We start from the raw sequence: 17,804 nt of genomic DNA on the forward strand, positions 1-17,804 counted from the left end.
CCATCTGTAAGGCTGCAATTAGCCACCAGCATTTCTGTAACCCTACAGAGTGCTGCGAACAGAAAATCCATTAACTGGGAAGTTTTTGTGGGATTTCTGTCAGTTACATTGTTCCAGAGGCTTATATTTATAAAAGTTACAAAAACCTGACGGGCTTCCTTTGTTCAGAGTTTCACAAAGATCCACCAACTTTCAGGGCTCAATTCCACTGCAATTATTAGATTAGTAATTATGTAAACAGGCAGTAAACCCCTCTTTAAGACAATAAAAACACTTGCAGAGTGACTTAATGCTCAGAAGCAGAGGGAAGCTCCTCCAAGCAGCACCCGAAATCCCAGGGCACCAATTAATATCGGGATATTGCTCAGCCTGGCCATCCACCAGCACAACGGGGCACGAGGGAGGGGTAATTCAAACCAGCCGTGGAATGGCTCTGAAATGAGACAAATAAACTGCTACAGGCATGGCTGCAAATGTGCTTTGAGGCCCATTTCCATCACCCCCATCCTCTCTGAGGTCTGTTTTACCTGAGGAGCCAGGATGGGCAGAGGAGAGGGGACAAAGGGGGGGCACAGAGCTCATTCCCTGGATGGGGAGGTGGGATGGGAAAGGGGACAGCAGGAGCCCCACGGTGAGGAAGGCACAGGGATGAGGGTGTCACAGGGAAGAGAAGAGCCCCCTGAGCACCTCCCCATGTGCCAGCAGCCCCAGGGACAGGGCTGTGAGCACAAGGAGTCAGGCACTGAGCTCTGGCACGTCCTCCCTCCGCCCAGCTGTGGGAAAGGAGAGCAGCACTCCATTATCGCTCCTCACACAGGCTCCAACATGCCTCAACTCATTCTCTGCCTCTTAAAAAAACCCAAACAAGCCATGAAAAGGAATGTATAATCACCTGGCAGGGCACCTCTCTGCTCCAGCTTGCAGGCTCTGCCCCACCACGCTCTTTTCCCAGCCCAAAGTGACTTGTGAAAGGTTTTACACAATGGGCACCTCCAGCTTTACAGGGAAGACAACATGTCAGGATGGGGACTCCTGACCTGGAGGAACCATGCCCTGATGGGATCTGGACATGGAAGTGAAATCAGGAAGGAGTGTTTGTTTCTGCAGGAGACGGAGCAAAAATCACAGCTCATGATCTGCAGCATGGGAATCACAGAACCATGGAATGGTTTGGGTTGAAGGGACTTTAAAGCCCATCCAGTGCCACCCCTGCCATGGCAGGGACACCTTCCACTGTCCCAGGCTGCTCCAAGCCCATCCAGCCTGGCCTTGGACATTCCAGGGATCCATGGCAGCCCCAGGGAGGGCAGAGGGATTACAACAAACACACAAAAAGGCTGGAGAGCCCTGGGAAGGTTGAGTGTGAGACGTGCCTCTGCTGCCAGGGCTCAGCAGGGTTAACAACCTGCTCCTCTCACAGCCCCACATGTAAACACACAATTTTGAGGCACAGGGCCCCTGCTCTGAGCTCATGCTCCACAGCTCCATTTTCGTTTTCCTCCTCAAGGCCTGACTTCCAAGAGCCTGCTGAAAAGGAAACAAGCCCTGGACGTGTTTGAACAAGTGGGCAACACCTGCTCCGAGCTTTTGGCTTTACTGCATTGTCTGGGGTTTGAGGTTTGTTCTTTAAAGCCCAACCTAACTGGCTTAGGGAAAAAAAAAAAAAAAGCAAAGCCCATAACCAGTTTCAGGACTAAGAGAGAAAAAGACTTCATTCATTCCAATCCTTTGTTTTCAGGGAACTTACCCTGACATTTCTCTGCCAGCACATGAGGAAAACTGCAGAAAATGCAAACACAGGCAGGATGGTGCTTCAAAGGGAGAAGGTGCAGCCCTGCCCTGGCTCCAGCTCTGCTGGGATATTCCTGTACCAGGGAGCCCGTTCTACTGGAACCCTGAGCGAGCAGGCCGGAGCAGGGCAGCGTCCTGCCTGCCAAGTGCCATTTGTTTATGCAAGACTTGCAGAGCCCATCTCCTGCTCTGCCCACAAACACCCTGTGCACTCACAGGGGAGATGCAAGACTTGCAGAGCCCATCTCCTGCTCTGCCCACAAACACCCTGTGCACTCACAGGGGAGATCTAAGACTTGCAGAACCCACCTCCTGCTCTGCCCACAAACACCCTGCGCACTCACAGGGCCATGCTGAGGGGTGATGATGGGAGAGCTGGGCACAGCTGAGTGCTGCTTGAGTGGGAAAGGTGCTCCCAAAAGAGCCCAGGGATGGATCCATCCCAGCAGACTGCAGTTCTTTTCCCAGAGAAATTCCAGGTGGGAATCCATGGACACACAGCTTCAGCCCCCAGCCTGAACTGAACCAGGAGCTGGGAATCCCACAGGAACACTGCTTGGAGGCTTTCTCTGCTCAAGCTCCAGCCACCCACGTGAAGCAGAGCAGAATTGTTTATCTGCTGCGGGAGATTTTGCCCAATTAATCCATTTAGGAGTTTGGGGGAATATTCTGGAGCATGCCACATGCTGTGAGCAGATAAATAACATGTCCCACTGTAGATGTTTCCTAACTTAGCCGGTATTTAAGGCAAGTAATAAATAACAGCACTGAACACGGTTCTTAACACCAACATAAAATTCAAAAAACCAATTGCTGTCTAATTTTGCTGTGCCAGTTGTAACAGGGTGATAAATTCCCACAGAAAGGATACCATTCATAAGGACCTTGCATGCCTCCATTTTTAGGGATGTACTCAGCACAAGATGATGCACAACAGGTTATGAACACCACAACGGGTTGGAATTTACACACAGAACAATCAAAATAAATCCCATTTGCTATCATGACAGCCAACTATAAATTTTAATTCAGCTGAAGGGAAATCAAATATTGACATCCTGGACTAGACTGACCATGAAGTTTGACTGATGTCACACAAATCCTGATGCTCAAACAACAACAATTAATAAGCTGTAAGCATCACCAGCTTTAAATATTTTTTAAATAAATCTACCAATTTTTAAATAAAACTACCAACGTTTTCCAATCTACTTTAAATAAATCTACCAATATTTTCCCAATGCATTCAGGTGAAGAAATACATCAATGCAAGAGCCATGAAGCTTTTTCAATATGACAGTGCCTTTCATGGAGGAAACTATGAGCAATGCTACCTGCCAAGTCAGTAAACAAAATTAGAACTAGAAGAGTCATAAATTCCATTTTTAATCAGGGAAAATGCCAGAAATAATTAAAAACTAATACTCTTTATGGAAGCCCAGCTGAAATATTTGCTGATTTAAAATTAAAATGGTCTTGCATTGGACTAACAAAGGGTTATATTTAGAATATTTCAACATTGTCGTACTAAAAGCAGCACAGCCAACGTGCATCCACCCCCCTGGAGCCACAGAACAGGGTTATCTGCACAAAGCTGTGGCAAGCTGAGGTACAAATGGTCCTTCAGCCCAAACTCCCAATTTCTCAGCTCAGTTTCTGCAGGAATCCCCAATAACCCAGCCCAGGCTCTCGGGGATCAAGCTGCTCACATCCACATCCCCCTAATCCTCTGAGCACCATTTCAGAGCCACAGTGGGAATGAAATAACAGCTCTGGAGTGCAGCTAGGGGGATAATCACAGCCCTCCCATCCCCATCCCCAACAGGTACCACCTCAGAGCCCGTGCTGCTGATAAACCCAGCCCAACACAAAGCTGGGCCTGGGGAGGCCCATCTGGGGCCATGGCTGCCATGGAATGCCTGCAGTGCTCACTCGGGGTGGGTCCATCCCCCTGGGTTTCCCTACATAACAGTCATTTTCACCTATTCAGAGAACTCTCAGCCCAGATGTGGGGGATGCTCATCACACAAGGACGGGGCTATTTCATGCTGAGGGCTCCTTTTCCACCCCCAAGTTTTTAAATTCTAGAGGATTTCATTAAATTGCAAAGCAAGGATTTCAGCACCCCAGCTGCCTGACAGCTTTAGTGGGTTGTTCAGGGGTGAGGCTTAACCAAAGCTGTGTCTGAGCAAAAAGGTGCTAGATTAGGGCTCTGCTCCTCAACCCAATTCCAGGGACTCACAGCAAGAACCTGAAATCTCCCTGAGTCTCAAAGCCCCTTTTACAGCCTGAGAAGCTCCTTTGCTGTACCACTGAAAGAAAACCAGAGTAAATCACAGAACCACAGAATGGTTTGGGACCTTTGAGATCATCCAGGTGAGGTGCCCATGCAGGGGACAGTGACAAATATCTCCTCAGACAGCACGGTGCCACTTCATCAGAAAAGGCCTCTAAAATCAAGTGAAAGGAGTCACAAGCACCTCCAGACTTGTGGGACCCGCTCCATGACTCTGGGATAATGCTGCCATAAATTGTAGGTCAGGCACAGTGGAACATGAATCCCTGGCCCCTGGCATTCCTCTGCTAGGTTTAAAAAGAGAGGTTGGACCAAGATAATCCTCTTACTGCTCTGCCAGTTTTACTAGCAGAGACTCTCAATGTGAAATTTGGTCCAGCTTGAGCAATAAAATAAGATTTTTCATTTCCAGGCTCCTGGAAATGAAAGCGTCGGTGAGCTGCAGGAGTTGGAGCACTGGGGGCTTTGGAAAGCCCTTGGAGTGGGGAGCTGAGGAGGGGCTGGGAGAGGCTTCCCCATGGGTGGATGGAGTTTGTGGGACCTCAGCAGAGCTCTGCTCACGGTGACACGCGGAGCAGCCGTCTGCTGGGAGAGGCAGGAGCTGCCAGGGGGGCGGCAAGTCTGTCCTGCTGTCCCCAGCTCCATGGGGATGTGACTCACAGCTCGCTGCAGCTCAGCCAGCCACGACATTTCCTTGCCATTTAGACAATGAATCAGGAGCTCTGCGAGGCTTCATCTCCCTGTATTCAAATCCAGATCTTGTTTGTAAGAAGAATTTGATGAAAGGGTAATTTTATGTACTTGCTGAAAAGGTTCTGGTCCTTCGTTCCTCCACAGCAGTGTTACATGCTGCCATGACCTCAAACCACAGATCCATGAGGTTTCATCTCCCTGCATTGAAATCTAGATCTTGTTTGTAAGAAGAATTTGATGAAAGGGTAATTTCATGTACCTGCTGAAAAGGTTCTGGTCCTTCATTCCTTCACAGCAGTGCTACACACTACCATGACCTCAAACCACAGATCCACGAGGTTTCATCTCCCTGGATTCAAAACCAGACCTTATTTGTAAGAAGAATTTGATGAAAGGGTAATTTTCTATACCTGCTGAAAATGTTTGGTCCTTGATTCCTTCTCAGCAGTGTTACGTGCTGCCACAATATTGAATCACAGATCCACAAGGTTTCATCTTCCTGTATTCAAAACCAGATCTTATTTGTAAGTAGAATTTGATGAAAGGGTAATTTTATGTACCTGCTGAAAAGGTTCTGGTCCTTGATTCCTTCTCAGCAGTCTACATGCTGCCATAACCTCAAACCACAGATCCACAGAACATCCTGAATTAGAAAGGAACCACGAGGATCAAGTCCAACTCCTGAAACCCAAAAGCACCAAGTCCAACTCCTGACACCCCAACAATCCCATCATATTCCTGAGAAACACCTGGATGTGTTTCACTTTTTCCATGAATAATCAAGGCCCAAAGCAGGTTACAGAAAAGTCAGTGAAAGCAACAGGTTGCAGGCAGAGGATTTGTAAAACTGCTGCTGCTGCTCCCTTAAGTGACTCATTTTGGGGTTCAACGAGCGAAAAGTGCATTAAAATTTCAAAGGGTTCCTGTGCAAAAATAGCTCTGCACAGCTGGAGTGGCTTCAAGTGAGATGCACACTCTGATGAGCAGGTTCAAGATTGCTCTGAGAGAGCTGAATAAATATCTGCAATCTTGTGTGAGTGCCAGGTGAGCTGGGCTCCTCCTGAGGCTGCTGAGCTCTGGGATCATGGGCTGGGCAGTTGTTTCAAACGCAGGGTGATCCAATCAAATCAAACCAAACCTTGGGATAAGCACAGCTCAGCCTGAGTTCTGGGGAGCAGCAGGATGAGCCCCTTGGCCTGGGGAACCTGGAGCTTGGACTAGGAGCCCATCCCAGTGCAAGGCAGGACGTGCCACAGGGATGGCAGGTCTATGTCCTAGAAATGGGGCTGGCTGGATTCACCCTGCGTGGGCTGAAACCAGAGCTCCCCATCACATGAGGATATGTGAGCCTGGGCCCAGGGCCTCACGCACAAGGCTGGAGCTGTTTTTGCTGTCATCACAGACCTGGCACTGGCAATTATTTCGTTTCCATCTCTCTGGTGCTGATGGGGGAATCACCGTCCTGCCTCAGGCAGCAGAACAGCCCCAGCTCCCGTTTCCTATGGAATTGAACAGAACCATGGAGCTATGAATATCCTGGGCTGGAGGGACTCACAGGATCACCCAGCCCAGCTCCTGGCCCTGCACAGACACCCCAACAATGCCAATCTGACTCTGGGAGTGCTGTCCAAAGGCTCCTGGAGCTCTGTGGGGCTGTGCCCATGCCCTGGGGAGCCTGGGCAGTGCCAGCACCTCTGGGGATGACCCTTTCCCTAAATCCAACCTAAACCCCTCCAGACACAGCCCCAGCCCTTCCCTGGGTGCTGTCACTGTCCCAGAGGGCAGAGATCAGCGCTGCCCAGCACTGGAGCCAGGTTTTGGCAGGCCCTAAGTGGGTCAGCCTCCTGCTCTGCAGCACCAACCAATGCACCCTGATACATCCCAGTCCCTGCAGAGATTCAGAGGGACCAGGCCCTCTGTGTGACCTCCAGCCTGTCCAAATCCTGACCCTGCTCAGTGCCAGCCCCTCTGTGCCCCCTGCTCTGCCTGGACAAGAGCTCCCAAGGAGTTCAGCTCTAAGGAACTGGCAAACACGAGGTTTCTCCCTTGGCTGTGAACCCCACGAGGCTGCCAGCACACCCTCCCTGCAATGCCTCCATTCCCAAACAATCCAGCCCCTTCTCCCAAGCCCTGCAGGTGGATCTACTCTCAAAGCCAAAAAAGCCCTGGTTTCTCCTTTTCCCCCAGCCCAGAAGCCAAACCAAGGGCTCTGTGAGTCTCTCATGGCCCCAGACAGTCTCTGCCTGTTCCCTGCATTGCTTCACCAGGTTTGGAAACACAGAATCAGCTCTTGGAGCACCTCATGGATGTGCAACTCTGCCCTTGTCTTGCCTCAGCCCTCACCAGGGCTGAGGGCACATTTCACCTGCCTAAGCCAGCTGGGAAAGGACAGCCATGAACAGGGATACTGCCAACAGCTTCTCACTCTTCATCTGGACATTTATATAAATTCCCCAACCCCAGACGGCTTAAACAAGTGGCTGCATCTTACTCCTCCTCAAAAATCCCTTATTTCTTTTACTTTCCCCTTTAGAAAACTCTCCACAAACTCCAAACTTCGAGGTATGCTCAGGTAAGCATGTCAAGCACAAAGAGCTGTTTGAAGCAGTAAACAGGAGCTGAAATGTCATGGATCCATTCAGGTGCCTCCAGGAATGACAGCTCCAAGGAACACATCACACAGGATGACTCTCCAAATTTTTAAAAACCAGGCTGGTAAATTACAGTGATTTATCACTCCACAACAAAGTACACACACACACACAAAAGCACTTCCCAGAAAAAGATTACCAAGCAATCATCCAGATGTTACTAAAGCATTAAGATTAATTTGGAGGGAAAAAAAAATCAGCGAGGAACTGACTCCCACAGGCTTGTTATTGTCATAAATGATCTCTTGGAAGTTGTGCAGGATAAAAGAGTTCTGGACTGCACCTCAAGTCTCCCTGGCTCTGTGTGTTTGGAGGGGGGAAAGGATGGGGGGAAAAAGGATGGGGGGAAAAAAGGATGGGGGGAAAAAAAGGATGGGGGAAAAAAAGGATGGGGGGAAAAAAAGGATGGGGGAAAAAAAGGATGGGGGAAAAAAAGGATGGGGGAAAAAAAGGATGGGGGAAAAAAAGGATGGGGGAAAAAAAGGATGGGGGAAAAAAAGGATGGGGGGGAAAAAAGGATGGGGGGAAAAAAAGGATGGGGGGAAAAAAAGGATGGGGGGAAAAAAAGGATGGGGGGAAAAAAAGGATGGGGGGAAAAAAGGATGGGGGGAAAAAAAGGATGGGGGAAAAAAGGATGGGGGAAAAAAAGGATGGGGGAAAAAAAGGATGGGGGAAAAAAAGGATGGGGGAAAAAAAGGATGGGGGAAAAAAAGGATGGGGGAAAAAAAGGATGGGGGAAAAAAGGATGGGGGAAAAAAAGGATGGGGGAAAAAAAGGATGGGGGAAAAAAAGGATGGGGGAAAAAAAGGATGGGGGAAAAAAAGGATGGGGGAAAAAAGGATGGGGGAAAAAAAGGATGGGGGAAAAAAAGGATGGGGGGAAAAAAGGATGGGGGGAAAAAAAGGATGGGGGGAAAAAAAGGATGGGGGGAAAAAAAGGATGGGGGGAAAAAAAGGATGGGGAGAAAGCTGGCAGGACCATGCACAACCTGTGCTGTCTCTCCTGGCTGTGCCAGCGCTCCTGAGCTCCTGCAGTGCCCATCCCTGGAGGTGGCACCCAGTGCTCTGACTGGGCACAAGGTGGGCACTGGGCACAGTGGGACTGGCTGACCCCAAAGAGCTTCTCCAGCCTGAAGGATTCGCTGAGGTGGCTGCACCCAGCTCCCTTCCCGGGGTGCCCTTGCGCAATGGGGAGCCTTTGTCTGCACGGCAGTGTCTGAGGGCCCGGGGCACACTCTGCACACACCTTCCCCACCCAGCCCGATGCAAACGAGCAGCCAGGCAATTCCCAGTGGGAAGCAGACAGCACGAGGTGCTTTGTTCTGCCTGCTGGAGGGGCTGGGGGCTCACCCAGCACTGCCACTGGGCACTGGAAGGGATGGAGGGAATCCCAGCATCCCCCAGAAACAAGGGAAGGCGGCAGTCATGCAAAACCTACACACTTCCCTTCTTCTGCCCAACTTCTGCTATTTCAGAGACCCCAAAACCACTTTGTGGCTTTGGAAAGGTCCGGCACCTTCCCCAGCTGCTGCAGCTCTGCCTTGCTGGTGCCCTACACTGCCCAGCTTCATCTCTGCACGGGGACAACAGCTCCAGCACCAGGACAACAGCTCCAACACAAATCAAAGGGCCACTTCCCTCCACACACAGGAACAAACACCTCTTGCACAAAGGCTCTGCAATTCCAGAGCTGGTTCTGCACTTACTACCCAGTATCACATCCCCTCAACAAGTGACTCACTCCTCTGCACCTCACGGGAGAAACTGAGCCCATGGCTCCCAAACTGTTTGGAAGGGAAAATACAAATAGAAATGCAGAGCGGTTTTCAGAAGGAAATAACTGAAAATAACTGTTTCTGCCCCTTCAGAAATCAACACAGCTGCTCCCAAGGCCGTGGCTGCCCACTGGCACCCCTGTTGCCCTCACACCCACACAAGAGCACGCCCATTGTGACTGCCACAGTGCTGAGTGCCCATGGCAGATTTTGGGCAATGTCCTGCCTCCCAGCAGGATGTACGTGTGCAGGGTGGTTTGTGGTGAGCCCAGAGGAGCTCCAGAGCTGCTGCTCACTCCCTGTAACTCAGGGGCACTCTGGCAGTACGGGGTGACTCACTTTGCCCCGTACCAGCCTTGCTCAAGTGGCACCACGGCACATTTTCTATGCTCCTCCCAACAACAGGCACACAGCTCTTGCAGAGGGTGCCTGGCCACTGGTTAAACCCTGTAACATCAGCAGGAGCCTGGGCTCCTAACTACCCCTAGAACCATGGAATCACACAGTTGTTACAGCTGGAAAACACCTCTGAGACCACTGAGTGCCACCATGTCTAAGCACTACTGCAAAGTGTCACATTTGAACCAGTGCTGCTTTCTGCCAGCCCAGAGCTCACAGCTGGGAATACCAAAGGCAGACAGCACTGGGGACTGCTGTGGGTGCTGGAAGCAGGGGGATTCCTGAGGCAAACCAGGAGCAGAGCCCTGCCTGGGCTCAGCCTGATGGGCACCCCTTCCCTGCCCACACCATTGCCCTGCTTGGCTCTGGGAGGGCTTTCTGAGCTGCCTGGGAACAGCACGTCCCAGCTCCCGTGGCAAGCCTGCCTGGCAGCCTGAAGAAGCAATTACACTAAAAGCACTGTGCAGCGAATGCAGCACCTGCGTGGCAGCGCGGGCTCACGGGGCTGTGCCGCTGGGACACAGCACACAGAGAGCAGAAAGGCTTCACACGTGGAGCAGCACCACAGGCAGGAGGGGCTGGAGCCCTCACCAACATCCATCCATCCATGCCCCTCCTCAGCCCTGTGCCTGCATCCCGCTGGGAACACACACACGCAGCCAGAGCGGGGCTCTGAACCAGGCAGAGGGATGCTCCTGTCTGCTTCCAGCTCACTCACAATCCGACATGTCACAAGCAATAAAAACTCCATCCCGCTTCTGGAAACCCCTCTTTTGTGACTTGTGCCTCGTGAGGCACAATAAAAACACCAACATCTACATGGTAACGTCCCCTTTCGCCCCCTGCTCGTGGCACAGCTGGGCCAATCCCATTCCCACTGCTCCGCATCCTGACCTCCTTAAACAACCCATGCGAGGATGTTAAAACACTCTGATCTATAAATAATGTATTCCCCTCATCCAGCAATGGATTACTGGGCCATAAAACTCCCCGCAATGCTCTGCACAGCCGCCAGTTTAACGAAATAATACCCAGGAAGACACATCAGTACAGACTCATCCTCCTCCTTGATGAATTCCTGCCAAGACTCGATGCCACTGTTACTTTTGCACTGGATTTTTCTTTACAATTAACTGTTTAAAGCTGGTATTTTATTCCAAAGGCCTTTTTTGCCCCCATCAAAGCCCCTTTAATTTTTTGAGCTGATAACCCTCAGAGCTGGGAGCCCACCAGAGCCAGAGGGAAGCACCGAGGTGTCTGTGCCTGACGCACACAGTGAGCTCACAGTTCAGAGCCAAGCCATCCTGCCGGGAGCTCCCACTGCTGCCAGCTCATCCTGCTGCCCCAGCTCTGGGCAGAGCATTCCCAGGCATTCCCTGGAGCAGCCCAGTCACTGATCCTGCAGGGATCAGCTGTGTTTCCCTGGGGCTCCCTTTCCAAACAGCCATTACCTGCGAGTCCAGCCACAGTGTGTAACTTCATTAGAGACAAACGAGCCTGCTCCAAACACCGCTGCCTAATAGACTCACTGCCAAATCAATGCTTCTCCTCAACACCAACTCCAGCAGGAGCCCTACCACTCATCTCCCAGAGCACAAGCATTAAGCTCAAGCAAACGCTGAAATGATGCAAATTTGCGGTTTGGCAGATTTTTTTTTTCTGTCAGGCATTTTAGAAAAATAAAGCATTTCTGCCTCAAAACCAGTTAGGAACCAGCCAGGCACCCTTTAAAGAGCAGGTTCCCCAGGAAGCACGAGCAGGCCTGCCACATTTGGGCACCTGATGCCTCAGCCCAGCCCGCCCTGCTGAGCACAGCACTTTTCCACCCCTGTTCCATAATGCACACATCACTTCAAACTCTGCAAGGATGGGGGAGAACAGGCAGGGCAGTGACACCCACCAAACCTGCTCGCTCCGTTCCACAGCGCCCATCACGTGTGGGAATGTAAATCCCTCCTGCAATATTCACACACCATCCAGGGAACCAACAGCCAGCTCTGCTCCGTGAAACAAAACTCCGAGAGCGCATTTCCAGAGTGACTTACATCCCAGAAAAGGCATGCAGGATCCTCTGCCTGTGCCCCGAGGATTACTCACAGCTGATGGCTCGCACGGCTCTGAGTCAGGGCAGGTCCCTGCCCATGGCCCTGGGGACAGCAGGAGCCAGCCCTGACATTGTCACAGTGTCCCAGCAGCCCTGGGGACAGCACAGCAGCAGGGCAGGACACAGCACTGCTGCTGGGTGCTCAGCCCCATGCTTAGTCACAGCAATTGCAGAGCCAGGGCTCTGTGCTCACATTTCCTGTCACCGACCCAAGAATTAGGCAATTTAGATCCTGAGATAGCGCCCGGGATATTAAATAACTTGATAAGCCATCAAATAACTTGATAAGCCATCGCTGAAGGAACCAGCAGGAAAATGAGGTTCTCCCTGTCCCCCCAGTCCAGGTGGGCAGAGTTCCCAAATCTTTGGGAAGTGGGAGCATTCCACCCCAAAAGGGAGAGCACTGCCCTGCACAGACACCCAACAGAGCTGCAGTCAAGTTGAAACCTTTCACGGGGCTCATTCTCAACAATTAAAGAGCGTGGCAACCTGTAATTACGGCAAATAAAGCCAGACAGCTGGAGAAGGGAACATCTCCCGTCGGTAACACGACACCACATTTTCTCTCCTGGGGAATTCAGCTATGAACTCCCCGGCCCCCATTCAATCAGCACGGAGCAGCACAAACCCTGGAGAAGCAAAGAGCGCCTGAGAGCCCAGCTGAACACAACTCACAGGAAGCAGCACGCAAAAGAGGGGATCGGGAGGGGAGAGCCCTCCCGGACACACAGCACAGACGGACAGCCCGGTGGTGGCGCATCCCGGTCCCATTCCCTACACCAGACGGACAGCCCGGTATCCCGGTACCGCATCCCGGTCCCATTCCCTACACCAGACGGACAGCCCGGTATCCCGGTACCGCATCCCGGTCCCATTCCCTACACCAGACAGCCACCCCGGCATCCCGGTGCCGCATCCCTGTCCCATTCCCTACACCAGACGGCCAGCCCGGCATCCCGGTGCCGCATCCCGGTCCCATTCCCTACACCAGACAGCCACCCCGGCATCCCGGTGCCGCATCCCAATCCTATTCAATCCCCGGCTCTCACCGCTCATCATCAGCAGCACAAACATCTTCGCCTCTGCTGCTTGCCGAGCCCCGGCCGCCGCTAGCACACAGGAGGAGGAGGAGGAGGAGGAGGAGGAGGAAGCGCCTGCATCGCATTCCCCTGCCGCTCCGGAGTGGGTGGAACTGGCCAAGTTTCACGCCGAGATGAGACGGGTCAATGGGGTGTGTTTGAAGGTTTGGGGTTTTGCCGTCCCTCCCTCTCCTGATGAATTCCTGTCGTCACAGGCTGCAGATGAGCTGCCACTCAGCCCCGCTGGCTCCTGAAATGCGAATTCCTAAGGACATCCCTCCGGGGTGGCTGAACTCACCGGCTGTGAGAGGAGCCCAGAGCTCGATCCCCAGGAGCCCGAGAGATGCCGGGTGTACCGGCTCCACAACCCTCGGGATTCCGCAGGCAGGAGACAGAAAATAAACCATTCTGACCCAGCCTGTGCCTTCTGCCTCTGCCCTGCACTCCCCCAGCACCCCGAGGGCTTCCCTGCTCGGTAAGGGACGGTGCTTTGGGAAGGGACTCCTTAAAAACACAGCCGCAGCTGCTCCCACAGGTGCAGAAGGGTTTCCAGGACGGGGAATTAGGAATTACATCGATCTGATTTTACTTAATTCCCTACTTCCACACAACCGTCTCGGGATTAAGATTTGAGCAGCAGCAGCGTCCTCCAGCCCAGGGCTGGCTAATGGTTGCTATAAATAAGAAATACCAACACAAAACCCATCTGTGTTTATCCCCCAACTTGCCTCTGCACCACGTATGTGGGACAGGAAAAACAGGTATGAAACTGCTCTGAAAAAGAAGCAGACAGCACAGTCAGTGTTCTTTACAAGCAGAAATCAAATTAGTTAACAAATTAACATCTACAACTCTGCACGATGCTTCAGACATACCAACTATTGAGCAATATCCTTACAGTCCCACCCTTTGCAAGCCAGCAGTGACCACGAGCTGGGAAAAGGACAGAACCACGAGGAAAATAATAAAATAAAAAGGCAAAAGGTACATGCAGGAGCCTGGCTCCGACCCAGGGCTGGACAGACAGCTGTGGCACCCAAAGGGTTTAACAGCTGGAGCGAGGCTGTGGGGTTCCACAGCCTGGGTGCAGAGCAAGGGAGGAGATGAATCTATTTTGGGACAGGGACAAGATATCAGAGAAGCAATTTAAGGCACAGCCATGCTCACAGCCCTCGTGACCAGGAACAGGAGTGAGCAGTGAGTCCGGGCCCACTTCAAACAGCGCCTTGGGTTGGACTCCTCACCTCAGCTGTTTCCCACAGAGCCTCCCACGCCCAGCACGAGGTGCCCGTGACCACAGGCACAGCCCAGAGCAGCACAGGGCTGGAGGAGGGTGGGATGGGATGGGATTGGATGGGGTCAGACACTCTTTGGCCCAGGGAGCAATCCTAAGCATTATGGTGAATTTAAACCCCGAGTGAGCAAACCAGCAGCTCCCATGGCAGACAAACAAACGGAGAGCAGCTTTCAGGCTGGGAACCCCGAGCAGAAGAGCAGGTTTGGTGAGCCACCCATGGTGACTCAGAGGGCCACGGGGGCTGTGGTGCCTGCCCTGCTGTGCCTGCCTGCAGGGCCGCTGGAACAGGGCACAGCTCCCACACCACCCAGGAATCACTCCTGTTGGAGTGGGATTGCTCCCATTGAAGCGGGATCATTGCCATCGGAACGGGATCACTCCCATTGGAACGGGATCGCTCCCATTGCAATAGGATTGCTGCCATTGGATTGGGATCACTCTCGTCAGAACAGGATCATTGCTACTGGAACAGGATCGCTCCCATTGGAATCATGCTGAAAGGAGCAGGTTCTTCCACTGTTTCTGTCGGAATGGAATGGCTCCCATTAGAGTGGGATCGCTGCCACAGGAGCGGGATCACTCCTATCACAATAAGATTGCTGCCATCAGAGTGAGATCGCTACCATCGGAATGGGATTGCTCCCATTGGAACAGGATCACTCCCATCGAAATAGGATCACTGCTGTCACAATAGGATCACCCCTGTTGGAACAGGATTGCTGCCATCAGATTGGGATCACCCCCATCTGAACAGGATCACTGCCATTGGAACAGGATCACTCCCATCAGAATGGGATTGCTGCTGTCAGAGTGGGATCGCTGCCACTGAATTGGGATCACTCCTGTCAGAGCAGGATCACTCCCATCAGAGCTCCCACTGCAATAGGATCGCTGCCATCAGAATGGGATCACTCTCATTGGAGTGGGATCACTCCCATCGCAATAGGATCACTCCCATTGGAGTGAGATCACTCCCATCACAACAGGGTCACTCCCATTGCAATAGGATCATTCCCATCAGAGCAGGATCACTCCCACTGCAATAGGATCACTCCCATTGGAGCAGGATCGCTCCTGTCGCAATAGGATCACTCCCATCGGAGTGGGATCACTCCCATCGCAATAGGATCACTCCCATCAGAGCAGGATCACTCCCATCGCAATAGGATCACTCCCATCGCAATAGGATCACTCCCATCAGAGCAGGATCACTCCCATCGCAATAGGATCACTCCCACAGCAATAGGATCACTCCTGTCACAATACAATTACTCCCTTGGCATGCACCCACACGCAGGTGTGACACCCCAGCTCCCACAGACACTGCAGCCACGCTGTCACCCTGCACAGGAGGGACAGGTGCTGCTTGCTGTGACATCAGCAGCCAATTCTGCACTGAATTCACACTCAGAGGGCAAAGGCAGCAGCACCCTTCTGCTGCCAGTGCCACCTGCACCCTGCCACAGCATGGACAGCTCGTCCAGCTACCCACAGCAATCCCTGGGCATGCCACAACTCCCAGGAAGGCATCAGCTGCTGTAAGAGCAGCTTACAGGAACCTTCAGACATTGCTGTAACCACTGCTGGGTTTTAAACCACTGAATCATCTCCTTGGAAAAGGCCTCTGACACCACCGAGTCCAGCCTGTGCCCAGTGCCCACCTTGTCCCCAGCCCAGAGCACTGAGTGCCACATCCAGGGATTCCTCCAGGGATGGGCACTCCAAACCTACTCGGGCAGCCCCTGCCAGTGCCTCACCACCCTTTCCATGGACAAATTCCTCCTGGTGTCCAGCCTGAGGCTGTTCCCTCTCATCCTGTCCCCGTTCCCTGGAGCAGAGCCTGACCCCGTCGAGCTGCCCTGGGGACAGCCAGGAACTGCCAAACCTGCTGGGAGCCAGCCTGGGATGTTCTGCCTGGAATGGCACAGCCAGCCTGGCCAGCTCCGAGGGGATGGGGTGGCTGCAGGAATGGCAGCTCCAGCAGCTCCAAGGAGCAGCCATGAGCTCTGCAGGGCACAAAATGACCCTCTCCTCCTCAGGTGAGTCTCTCCTCCTTCCATCCTTCTGGCAGAACGAATCCCACCAGAATGGAGAAGGTTTAGGTCACACCTCAATGGGGGATGCAGCTCTGATCTCTGCTCCCTGTGACAGGGACAGGACCCAGGGAACAGCTGGAGCTGTGTCAGGGGAGGATCAGGAAAAGGTTCTTCCACTGCCCAGGCTCCCCAGGGAATGGGCACAGCCCCACAGAGCTCCAGGAGCCTTGGGACACCACTCCAGGGATGGATTGTTGGGGTGGATGTGCAGGGACAAGAGTGGGACTGGATGGTCCTTGTGGGCCCTTCCACCTCAAGACATTCTGTGACTCTGTGAACCTTCCAAGGAGGTTCTGGGTCCCCAAATGTCCATCCCACCACACAGCCCAGAGGAGAAAGGACCTTTTTGATCCCACCAGACCCAGAAAGGTCCCACAGCACAGCCCTTCTCTGTAGTGGAAGGCAGGCAGGCACAATCCAGGTCTGTATCCTGCTAAAGGTGTTTTTATCATCCCTAATTAACATCCTGGGCCTCTCACACCCTAGCACACCTGCTAATTTGCAGGCATGAGTTAATATAATTTTAACAATGGATTAGCACTTGGGGCAGCAGAAAGGAGTCACTTCAGCCAGTGACTCAGCCTGAGCACAGAGCAAGGTGAGACAGCAGGAGCCTCTGCTGGGCTCACACAGGGCTCTGCAGACCGTATCTCCTTAACTAAGGCTTACTTTACAAAGCCAGGCTGCTTCAAAAATTCATGATTGCATCTGTCCTGTTTTCCACCTGCACACACAGGTGGCCTTGGAGCAGGTTCTGTGTCAGCACCCAGACAGGTGGGGCCACTCGGGTCCCTCTGCAAGTCATGATGGAGTTCCTGAGGTGATCACCACCCTGTTTGATCAAACATCCTTCAGGACACGACCTGGGGTCTGCCAGCCACTAATAACCCTTCAGGAAACACCGAGGAGCTGATGTCCAGGCCAGTGCTGGTGCCTCTCCAGACATCCCACAAGCACAGATGACACTGGGCACACATGACTTGGATATTGGTGCCCTTTTCCAGGGAATCCTGGAAAAACTGCAGCCCTGCACACATAACCTGGCCTTCCAAGTGCCCTGTGGAGGATGTGGCCAAGCCATGCACTGCTTTCACCCTGGAATCCCACTCTTGGTGTGGCTTGGCAGGAGCAAAGTGTTGGCACAGCTTGGCTCGAGCCATCTTGCATTCACCCATAAACTGAAGAACAAGGCTGACTTAGCTTGCATTGCTTTTTTGAAAGCTCCACTTTCAAACCCTGTGAAGCAGCACCTCGCAAGAGGGCACTGAAGGAAAACCATCACACCACCATCAGAATTGTTCCTACCCTCCTCAAATTCATGTTTAACCCTGCCTGCCTTCACTTTGCCCAATAAAAACCTGCAAACCAACCCCTGGCAATTACAGAACATTAATGCCATGGAAAATTATCCTGGGTTGAATGTATCCACACTCCCTGCTATCAGAAAGGTTTTCTCAGCCTCACGTTTCTATTTGGGATTAGGAAGGTGGTTGTGAAAGCCAAGTATTGTTCAGTCTCAAATGGTTCCCTTTCAGCCGCTACAGAAGGCAGGTAATGAATTACAGGAGGGTTTTTTCCCTTTGGAGAGGTCAGCAGATATATCAGCTCCTGGGAAAGCCGATCC

General features: G+C 52.4%; 1 protein-coding gene across 5 annotated transcripts in view; it reads right to left on the reverse strand.

Annotated features, from left to right (window-relative positions):
• Positions 1 to 17,804, reverse strand: part of TIAM1 (TIAM Rac1 associated GEF 1) — a 141,281-nt gene that overhangs the window by 84,110 nt on the left and 39,367 nt on the right. The window contains exon 1 of one of the 5 annotated variants that reach the window (XM_074530575.1): positions 12,758 to 13,122. The exons of 3 other annotated variants lie outside the window; for them this stretch is intronic. In XM_074530575.1, coding sequence (XP_074386676.1) covers positions 12,758 to 12,782 — 25 coding nt within the window. In that variant the 5' untranslated portion in view covers positions 12,783 to 13,122. Of the gene's footprint in view, positions 1 to 12,757; positions 13,123 to 17,804 lie in introns of those variants that run through there. One more of the 5 variants, XM_074530588.1, reaches the window with a different exon arrangement.

Source organism: Zonotrichia albicollis, chromosome 2, assembly GCF_047830755.1.
Source record: "Zonotrichia albicollis isolate bZonAlb1 chromosome 2, bZonAlb1.hap1, whole genome shotgun sequence".
NCBI lineage: Eukaryota > Metazoa > Chordata > Aves > Passeriformes > Passerellidae > Zonotrichia > Zonotrichia albicollis.